The 10,150-nt window shown below is 44.4% G+C and overlaps 1 protein-coding gene across 3 annotated transcripts; it reads right to left on the bottom strand.

Annotated features, from left to right (window-relative positions):
• Positions 1-2,901: 2,901 nt before the first annotated feature.
• Positions 2,902-9,746, bottom strand: Shmt (serine hydroxymethyl transferase). Of its 3 annotated transcripts, none has more exons than XM_067103173.1 (10): positions 9,634-9,746; positions 7,561-7,675; positions 7,166-7,284; positions 6,822-6,997; positions 5,594-5,776; positions 5,227-5,439; positions 4,634-4,806; positions 3,960-4,134; positions 3,686-3,802; positions 2,902-3,471 (listed from the first exon to the last, which is right to left on the bottom strand). In XM_067103173.1, exons 1-10 carry the CDS (start codon positions 9,729-9,731, stop codon positions 3,308-3,310), a joined length of 1,533 nt encoding a protein of 510 aa, XP_066959274.1. In that variant the 5' UTR covers positions 9,732-9,746; the 3' UTR covers positions 2,902-3,307. The 3 variants fall into 3 exon arrangements, with proteins under 3 accessions (XP_066959274.1, XP_066959275.1, XP_066959276.1); XM_067103174.1 differs by having other exon boundaries at positions 9,586-9,660; XM_067103175.1 differs by lacking the exon at positions 9,634-9,746 and adding an exon at positions 9,266-9,288.
• Between the last annotated feature and the right edge of the window lie 404 nt (positions 9,747-10,150).

The raw sequence follows: 10,150 nt of genomic DNA, 5'->3' as shown, positions 1-10,150 counted from the left end.
GAAGGGATTCATAGGGATTTGTCCCTTTTACTTAGAATTACATTGTATTGATGACTTTTGTCTCTTTATATTTTCAAATTGGAAGACCCAGTTACTTGTGTGTGTCCAATTTTCTTATGATTATCATTATTATTATCATTATTATTATTATTATTATATGTCTATGTGAATGAAGGTGTCTTTTATTCCCCTCCCAATTTTTTGAAGTCTGGCGGAGACTCCAGGAGACGTTTAAACTCTCTTATTTGACTCGATCTCTACTTCATGCCGTCTGTCGTGTGCGTCTTGGCCTCAAAGAGACGTCTGTTTATTGTCTCTCAGATAAACGACCTTAAAATACGGTGCTGGAACTTTCCAGCGAATTATACAGCATTCGCACTTTTTAACTTTATTTTCGGAGACTTGACGAAAGATTTATCGAGCTTTGAACTTTTCGTGTTGAGCCGCTTGGCCCTGAGAAAGCTTCTTTTTTTTTTGTCAGGCCTCTCATATACTCTCCCAGAGAGAGAGAGAGTTTATGCCTTTGTCAGCAAGAAATTCATAGTAGCCTCTCATAATACCCAATGAGGAACCATTGGTACCTTAAAAGCCAAGCCATTATGATGATCCTACATGAGTATAACCCTTTAGTTTACAAGCTTTCCAGTCCTATGATCCATTTCCTTCGAGTTGAAGGCATATGTCGGCATTTGATGTCCTTCCGTCCTTAAATGCTTTTTGTTTTTAGAGTACAGTGGACCCCCACCTTTTCGCGTTTCCGATTTGTGGGTTTTTAAGTGGAAATGTTCACTAATTACTGTATTTTCATATCATTTTTGTGGCTAAATGCACTTTTTTGTGATAAAGTAATAAAATATTCAGGTATAAGTGTTTTTAGAGGGTTTTTGGCATTTGAACTATCAAAATACGCAGCTATAAGCATTTTTAGAAGGGAATTTGGTGTTTGAACAATCAAAATAGGCAGTTATAAGTATCTTTAGAAGGGAATTTGGTGTTTGAACTATCAAAATAGGTATTTATAAATATCTTTAGAAGGGATTTTGGTGTTTGAGTGATCAAAATAGTGAAATATAAAGGTTTTTTGGTGTTTGAACTATGAAAATAGGCAGTAAGCATTTTATAAGAGGGTTTTTTTTTGTGTTTGTACTATCAAAATAAGTAGTTATAAGCATTTCAGAGGAATTTTGGTGTTTGAACTCTCAAAATAAGCAGTTGTAAGGGTTTTCAGACGGTTTTTTGGTGTTTGAACTATCAAAATAGGCATTTATAAGCATTTTTAGAGGGGTGTCAAGTTTCACGAGGGGGTCGACTGTACTTCAGCGTTGCAACATCCCGAAATATCAGCCTAGCGTCTTCATCGCGCTTGATTTAGCTAACGAGACGAAGCTTTGGCACGTGTTACCGGATGACCCTTTATCTCTTTAGGCAAAGGCAGATGACCCAATAGAAAGTCAGACTACCCTATATAAAGTCACATGGCCCCATAGAAAGTCGTATGACCCTGTAGAAAGTCAGACGACCCCATAATCACTTCTGGCTGAGCTAATTAATTTGTTTTTTGCTGAATTATGACTTTTATAAGTAAGAATAAGTATTTTTTTTTCCCCATATCTGAGCAAATATAAATTCTGGAGCCTCGACTCAAGACAAGGACGAATGCCGTTCGTTCCAGCGCATCGAAACGACGTCTCGTCTGGGTTTCAGACGTCGTTTCAGAGCAAAATTCTAATGAGCCAAAACAGGAGCCTTATGCCAGCAAAGATTCCTGCAACCTCGTCCCAAATCCTACTACCTGCAAGTCGGAAAGGTTTCGTCATCTTGTCGTCCGATTTTTGGGGGGAAATTTCAACCTACACCTAGACCTGTGTGTGGCCGATTCTCGTCATATTTACGTATGGAACGTCCTTGGGGACGTATAGGGGCTTATGCCCGCCTTCTCTTTGTCGTCTTGTTCCTCGGCGATCTTTGACGAAGGACGAGGATACGGTTGTTGAATGGCCACTTTATCAGGAATAAGAAATTATTCTTATTCCTGATTTTATTAAAGAGAGAAGATCAGCGAGTCGTTAAAAAGCAAGAGGGCCTGACGTGGACCCCCAAACTCATTGGGTAGGACCCGTAACTTGCCCGGGACCAACTCCCGACGTAAGACACGAACACGAACGGGCTGGTAACCATTCAGGACGGACATCCCAGGAGTCGTTAGCGTTCTGGTCGCTCGTTCTTTCCAGCGCTGCGACTGGCAGAAGGCACGAAAGCGTTCTTTGGTCAAGTGTGGCCAGGGGCATTAAGGATGGGTAAGTGTCGAGTAGTATGTTGCCGCTCAATCCGGATTATTTTGGAGTCTCTGTAAGTATGGATTAGCCGTTCCGAAACAGATTAGCGACGGGAGGCGTCAGGCCGACGTGCGGATTGGGGTTCGAACGACGGATTACGCCGAGCGAAGAGTCGAGGGGATGTCGGGTTTGAATCCCAGGGAGGGTAGTATTCAGTCGTTCCCAGTGAATGTCGAAGTTGTTCAGTCGGTTATTCATTCATATCAAATGAAAATCACGAAGAAAATCAGTCGCTGGGCGAAGGTCGTCGCCGTCCAGAGTCGCCAGTCGTAACGCAAAGGAACTCCCAAAGTCGTCCCTCCCTATTCGACGTCAGGTAATGTATGTGTGGGGTCAAGGTGCAGTGTTATTTGGAGGTCGTCCTCGTGTCTCAGTGGGTAAGTTCGAAGGTCGTCAGCAGATTTTAAAGCACGGAAGCCATTGTCTTTTGTAGTTGTCAATAAATTATTGTTTGGTGAAACTGATTTCTTTCAACCTTTAAATACTCGAGTTGCATCATTCAGACGTCCATCTTGGAGAACCTGCAATAAACCTAAAACTTCCTCAGGAATATTAAAAATCGAGGTTCTGCGTTCATACCAAAATATATTTTGAGCGAGTTACACGACTTATGGAACAATTTACGGAGCAAATTAAGGAACAATTTATGGAACACCGGATAATGTCTTGCACGTCGAAGCGTTCGTATTCCACGTTGAGCAACTGAATGACGTTACAAAAAATACCCTTGCAGTACCCCTTAATCCTACGGCTCTATTGATCTAGTGCGCATTTGGGCGTACCCTAGGGTACGCACGTTCTTCTTAGCCTATCGAGTCTGTACCAATCTTTCGACCCCCCAAGATCACCCCGGCCCCCAAAAGACGCGACAGAGGCGGCAGGTCCGATGTTAATTGGCACGTTATTCCGGGAATGGAAGACTTCCTTCCGGAGGAGGAACCTGTCCCTCCCTCCCTCCCTCTGCCTCTGTCTCAGAGTTCGTCCAGCCCCGGGATGGGGAACTTCCTGGCGAAAGCCTCGACCCGGTTCCTGACGGCCGCCACGCGGCTCTGGAATTCCTCCTCCTTCAGCACCCTCCTGAAGTCGACCAGCTTGGGGCCGGACTTCGTCTGGACGTCCCTCGCGACTTTGAAGGCTGCAAGAGAACGAGAACAGGAGATGAAGCGTCGCAAACTCGTCTGATCTTCTCTCGCGAGTTATTTTCACGTCGTGATAAGTTAATGGAATGTGCGAGAGAGAAATTTACTTTTTGAAATTGCAAATATCACACAATGAAAGCTCTTACGCTCCTTTTCCCACCACGCGTCCAGACCGCGTCGCGGGCCGTAGCGACCGCACTCGGGCCTCACCTTCGTCGATGAAGCTGACCACGACGCCTATGTCGGCCTCCTTCAGGTTCCTGGTGGTGAGGGCCGGAGTCCCCAGCCGGATTCCGCTCGGGTTGAGGGCCGACTTGTCTCCGGGAACTGTGGGTTTGAAGGTTGAAAGTATTATTATAATAATTATAATTATAACAATAATAAAAATAATAATTATTATTATAAGGCAAAAAGTCAGCAAATACATGAGAGAGAGAGAGAGAGAGAGAGAGCGAGCGAGACAGCGACAGAGTGAGTTCCCGACCTGTGTTCTTGTTGCAGGCGATGGAGACGTCCTCGAGGATCTTCTCCGCCTTGCCCCCCGTCAGGCCGACCGACCTCATGTCTACCCAGACCAGGTGGTTGTCGGTGCCCCCCGTCACGATCCGGTACCCGGCCTCCTGCAGCCCCTTGGCCAGGGCCTGGGCGTTCTTGATGACCTGGAATGGGAATTGAGAGGGTCAGTTGGGCCGATGGGTGAGCTGGAATGGGGTCACAAGGGTTAACTGGGTAACAGGATGACCTAGAATGAGGTCACGAGCACTACTTGTGGGGAAGAAGGTGTCTTGCAACAAAGGGAGCATAAGTGAGCAAGAGAGAGCGAAAGTGAGCAACAAAGAGAGCATAAGTGAGCAAGAGAGAGCGAAAGTGAGCAACAAAGAGAGCATAAGTGAGCAAGAGAGAGCGAAAGTGAGCAACAAAGAGAGCATAAGTGAACAAGAGAGAGCAAAAGTGAGCAACAAAGAGAGCATAAGTGAGCAATGGAGAGAACATAAGTGAGCAAGAGAGCAAAAGTGAGCAACAAAGAGAGCAAAAGTGAGCAACAAAGAGAGCAAAAAGTGAGCAATAGAGCAAAAAGTGAGCAACAAAGAGAGCAAAAAGTGAGCAACAGAGAGAGAGCAAATGCAAGCGAACAAGCAAGCCAACATTCCTCCTCACCTGCGCCTGGTACTCCCTGAAGGAGGGGAGGGCCGCCTGCCGCATGGCCACGGCCACGGCGGCGATCTGGTGGTTGTGGGGTCCGCCCTGGAGGCCGGGGAAGACGGCCTGGTTGATCTTGTCCTCGAAGTCGTAGGTCACGGGGTCGCCGTTCTTGTCCACCCCCTTCTGACCTGGAAGGGGTGAGTGGGACCTTTGAGAATTGCTCTCTCACTTTCTCTCTCTCTCTCTCTTTCTCTGTCTTTCTTCCTCTCTCTCTCAGTCTCTTTCTCTCCCTCTCAATCTCTCTTTCCCTCTCTAAATATCTGTGTCAATCTCTCTCTCTCACTCTGTCTGTCTGTCTCTCAATCTCTCTCTCTCTCTCTCTCTCACTCGTCTTTATCTCTGTCTCTCAATCTCTCTCTCTCTCTCTCAGTCTTTCTCACTCTGTCTCTCTCTCCCTCTAAATTTTTATACTCACAATTCAATGCCTTTCGTACATCAAGCCTCTTTCTCTCTCTCTCTCTCTCTCTCTCTCTCATACCCACAATGCAACGGCCCTCGTACCCCAAACCTCTCACCAAACCAGATCCCCCGAAAAACCGCCGACTCGCCTTTCCTGTAGAAGATGACGCCACTCCTGGGGCCCCTCAGAGTCTTGTGAGTCGTGGTGGTGACGACGTCGCAGTGCTCGAAGGGGTTGGTGGTCAGCCCCGTGGCCACCAGGCCGCTGACGTGGGACATGTCGGCCATGAGGAGGGACCCGTTCTCGTCGCAGATCTGGCGGAACCTGGCGTAGTCCAGGTGGCGCGGGTAGCAGCTCACTCCTGGAGGAGGAAAAGAATAGGAATGAGGAGGAGGTGGAGGTGGTACGTATGTAAACCTCTCGTTTCGAACGAGTCCAAAACGGGGACGTCCGAACGTCCACGCAGCCTCAACGGGTGGAGGAAGACGCCCTTAAGTATATACATACATACTCACCGGCAATGATCATCCTGGGCTTGAAGAGCCTGGCGTTCTCCTGCAGGCGGTCGTAATCGATGAGCTCCGTGGCGAGGTCGATCTTGTAGGGCATCGACTCGAAGAATATGGAGGTCGCCGAGACCTTCTTGGTGGCTGTGTAGAAGCCGTGGGTCAGGTGGCCCCCGTCGGGCAGGTCCAGACCTGGAAGATTCGGATGGGGGGTCGGTTAGGGTGTTTCAACGGGGTGTCGTTGGTTGAAGGTAACTTTACGAACAAGTGGGGATCGAACATTTGCTTCTTAACAAGAGAACGACTGACTTTGTTTTATTTTAAGTTTCCTGACGAGGAAAAGAAATGGTTATCTTGAATGAACTCGTTACAGAGAGATTTCAACGAGCAGTAAAATATATTTAAAAGGAAGCTTCAAAAACAATCAATTTAGAGAAAGTTCCACAAACAATAAATCATATTTAGAGAAAGTTCCAAAAACTATCGATTATATTTTTGGGTAAAGTTCCAAAAACAATCAATTATATTTAGAAAAAGTTCCAAAAGCAATCAACTGTAATATGAGAAAGTTCCAAAAACAATCAAAATTTACTGAAAGTTCCAAAAACAATCGATTATATTTAGAGAATTTCCAAAAAGAATCAATTATATTAAGAGAAGTTTCCAAGAGCAATAAATTACATTTGCTTAATAAACATAGTGTCAAGTGGGCTCTCTCTCTCTCTCTCTCTCTCTCTCTCTCTCTCTCTCTCTCTCTCTCTCTCTCTCTCTCTCTCTCTCTCTCTCTCTCTCTCTCCAAGGAAGACCATTTTATACCAAAATGAATAAGAAAACCTTTCAACGAGCAGAACTTTTTCTCCTCGATCAACTGGACTCTCTCTCTCTCTCTCTCTCTCTCTCTCTCTCTCTCTCTCTCTCTCTCTCTCTCTCTCTCTCTCTCACCGAGACACAACAGCTGAGGCAGACTGGCCAATTGAGGAGTCAACGAGGTCCGAGTACCCCAAATTAAGAGGGGCCGAAAGTCCTTTCGGGCCGTCAATTAAACCAGTCTGAAGGTCGTCTCGAGGTGGAAGGATCTTTAGGACCCCTGAAAGGTCCTTTTGGGCTTCCTAAACCTAAAGAGGGCTCTTTTGGGAGTTCCTAAACCTAAAGAGGGTCCTTTTGGGACTTCCTGAACCTAAAAAGGCCCCTTTGGGAGTTCCTAAACCCAAAAAGGTAACCGAGCACGCCCTCTCACCCATGATCCGCCCGTGCGGCTCGACGAGGGCCGTGTAGACAGCGAAGTTGGCGGGGGACCCCGAATAGGGCTGGACGTTGACGCCCCACTTTTCGGGGTCGAGTCCAAAGGCCCTGAGGCATCTCTCCTTGCACAGGGTCTCCACTTCGTCGATGTGTTCGTTTCCGCCGTAGTACCTGGGAGAGAGAGAGAGTGAGAGAGCTTAATATATAGAGTGACCTTAACACATATATACAGAGAGAGAGAGAGAGAACAATATATTTATAGATATATATATAGAGAGAGAACTATAACATCTACATAGAGAGAGAGAGAGGGGGCGCACGCATGCCCAATATACCCACCTCTGCCCGACCATGCCCTCCGAATACTTGTTGGTGAGGCACGACGACAGGCAGTCGCTGACGGCCCTCGACGTGTAGTTCTCGGAAGCGATCATCTCCAGGCCCCTGAACTGGCGGTCCTGAGAGATTAAGGGAAGCCATTGGTTACCTTAGGGTTGCCCTAAGGAGGGGACGTTACCCTTAAAAGTTACCCCAAAGACGGGACGGTATACCCTTAAAGTTACCCTAAAATATACATCGCCCAAACCAGGAAACATGGTCTGAACATGTAGTGAGAATGGGAGGAAAGATAGACAAAAATCCAAAATAAATCAACAGGATTAAAATAATATAATTATAAGTAATATACTTGACTAAATTTAAGTATATTTAAGTGTATTGAAGTATATATATACCTTCTCCCTCCGTATGATGGCATAGACCTCCGGGTCGTCCACGGAGAGGGGATCACGGAGTGGATACTCCGAGCGGGGTTCGACACCAATCTCGTGCCCGTTCATCGTGGTGTTTCTGGAATGGGAATCATACAAATTTCTGGAATGTGAATGTTATGTTTCTGGAATGGGAATATGTGCCATTTCTGGAATGGGAATGATATATGTATACCTTTCTGGAATAGGAAGGATATATGTACACCTTTCTGGAATGGGAATTATGTATATAGTTTCTGGAATGGGAACATGTCAATGTCTGGAATTGGAATTATGTATATACTATTTCTGGAATGGGAATGTCAATATTTCTGGAATGAGAATTACATATAATTTCTGGAATGGGAAGGATATATGTATGCATCTTTCTGGAATGGGAATATGTGATGTTTCTGGAATGAGAATGATAAATGTTGTGCTTCTTTCTGGAATAGGAACATATCATGTTTCTGGAATGGGAAATTTATATGTAGTTTCTGGAATGGGAATCACATAAATGTTTCTAGAATAGGAATTGTCTCTGGAATGGGAATTTCATATTTCTTGAATGGGAAGGATATATGTATAATCCTTCTGGAATAGGAATGTCATATTTTGGAACGGGAATACATGCAATTTCTGGAATGGGAATTACATATATATATTGTTTGTTATGGGAATTATATACATGTCGTGTTTCTGGAATAGGAATGCATATACCATCTCTGGAACGAGGATGATAAGTAAGTCATGTTTCTGAAATGGGAATGATATAAGCAGCTTCTGGAATGGGGATAATGTGTACAGGCTATTGTGTTTCTGTTATGGGAATATATATATATATATATATATATATATATATATATATATATATATATATATATATATATATATATATATATATATATATATATATATATATATATATATATATATATATAGAGAGAGAGAGAGAGAGAGAGAGAGAGAAACCACATTAAAGGCCAACTGGTATTTATATAATAACTCATTGCTAAATCAAATGGGACCACTTCATTACCTCTACAGAGAGAGAGAGAGACAGAGAAAGAGAGAGAGAGAGACAGCAATGCCCACTGCTGAGTGAGACAGATTATAAGACGTCCTGTCAGCAGCTAACAACGCACTTTGAGTGAGAGAGAGAGAGAGAGAGAGAGTGAGTGAGAGAGAGAGAGGTTGTCAAGGCCTTAGGAAACACTTGTGGAGGGAGAGAGAGAGAGAGAGAGATGTTGATAGCACCAAATTGCTATAGATAAAAACATTGAGAGAGAGAGAGAGAGAGATAAATGCTTCAGGCTGACAAAGAGAGATAAATACTTCAGATTGAGAGAGAGAGAGGTAAATTCTTCAGACTGACAGAGAAAGAGAGAAATATTTCAGACTAACAGAGAGAGAGATATATAAATCAGACTGACATATATATATATATATATATATATATATATATATATATATATATATATATATATATATATATATATATTTCAGACTGACAGAGAGAGAGAGAGAGAAATAAATACTACAGGGAGAGAGACAGAGACAGAGAGAGACAGAGACAGAGAGAGAGAGAGAGAAATATCGACTTTTTAATAAAAACCGGTTAAAAAAAAGTTACCGAATACGACATGATTATCATTACCCTCCATAAAAGCCTCCATAATTACACCCTCACCTCGCCGTAATTACCGAAATAACGCCCAAAACAACCAACAGTAACGACGACAATCATTACAATGCTGTAATTATCGTTATTCGTCGACGTTAATGACGTTATTTTTTGAAATTAAAATAACGGTTCGTCTTATCGGGGGTTCTTGCGTAGACATGGCCAGACGGGTCACGTGACCGCAGTCGATTATACCCGCGGGTATCATTTTCGGGTATTCCCGGGCAAATTGGGCATCGAAGCACACTGGAAGCATACACATACACTCGCCGTCGGTGAATACACTCAAATACACCCAAAAGTCGCCGCAAATACACAAAATACACCTTCAAAACCACACTTCCCGAGGAGACGCTTCCTCCAACGACACTCACTCGACGTCGCCTCGTGATGGAAAGATCAGCTGGCGAGACGACTCGCTCTTATATAGCGGTCGGCGGCCAATCAGCGAGCGGGATGGCGATGACGTCATCGCTCTGGCGGGGAGGGGGGCCAATGGGAGGGCAGGTTTGGAGGTGTGACGTCATTGGTCGTAGCCAATCGGAGGTCTCTTAAATGGGGGGACGTTTTTTGAAAGCTTATTTTTGTACCTGTTACACCTTTCAATCCTTTCTGTTCCTCCTGTTATGCCTTTCAGTCCTTTATATTCCTCCTGTTACATCTTTCAATCCTTTCTATTCCTCCTGTTACATCTTTCAATCCTTTCTATTCCTCCTGTTACACCATTCAATCCTTTCTATTCCTCCTGTTACACCTTTCAATCCTTTCTATTCCTCCTGTTACACCTTTCAATCCTTTCTATTCCTCCTGTTATGCCTTTCAATCCTTTCTATTCCTCCTGTTATGCCTTTCAATCCTTTCTATTCCTCCTGTTACACCTTTCAATCCTTT

Source organism: Macrobrachium rosenbergii, unplaced genomic scaffold (assembly GCF_040412425.1).
Source record: "Macrobrachium rosenbergii isolate ZJJX-2024 unplaced genomic scaffold, ASM4041242v1 60, whole genome shotgun sequence".
NCBI lineage: Eukaryota > Metazoa > Arthropoda > Malacostraca > Decapoda > Palaemonidae > Macrobrachium > Macrobrachium rosenbergii.
This window is presented reverse-complemented; position numbering and strand designations above follow the sequence as displayed.

Excerpts from the sequence above, each read along its gene's own strand:
- Shmt (XM_067103173.1), bottom strand. The coding sequence starts at position 9,731 with ATGACGTCATCGCCATCCCGCTCGCTGATTGGCCGCCGACCGCTATAT. Across the intron at positions 6,998-7,165 it reads GAGGGCATGGTCGGGCAGAG|GTACTACGGCGGAAACGAAC; the intron begins GTGGGTATATTG and ends TCTCTCTCCCAG. Across the intron at positions 5,440-5,593 it reads GCCCAGGATGATCATTGCCG|GAGTGAGCTGCTACCCGCGC; the intron begins GTGAGTATGTAT and ends TTCCTCCTCCAG.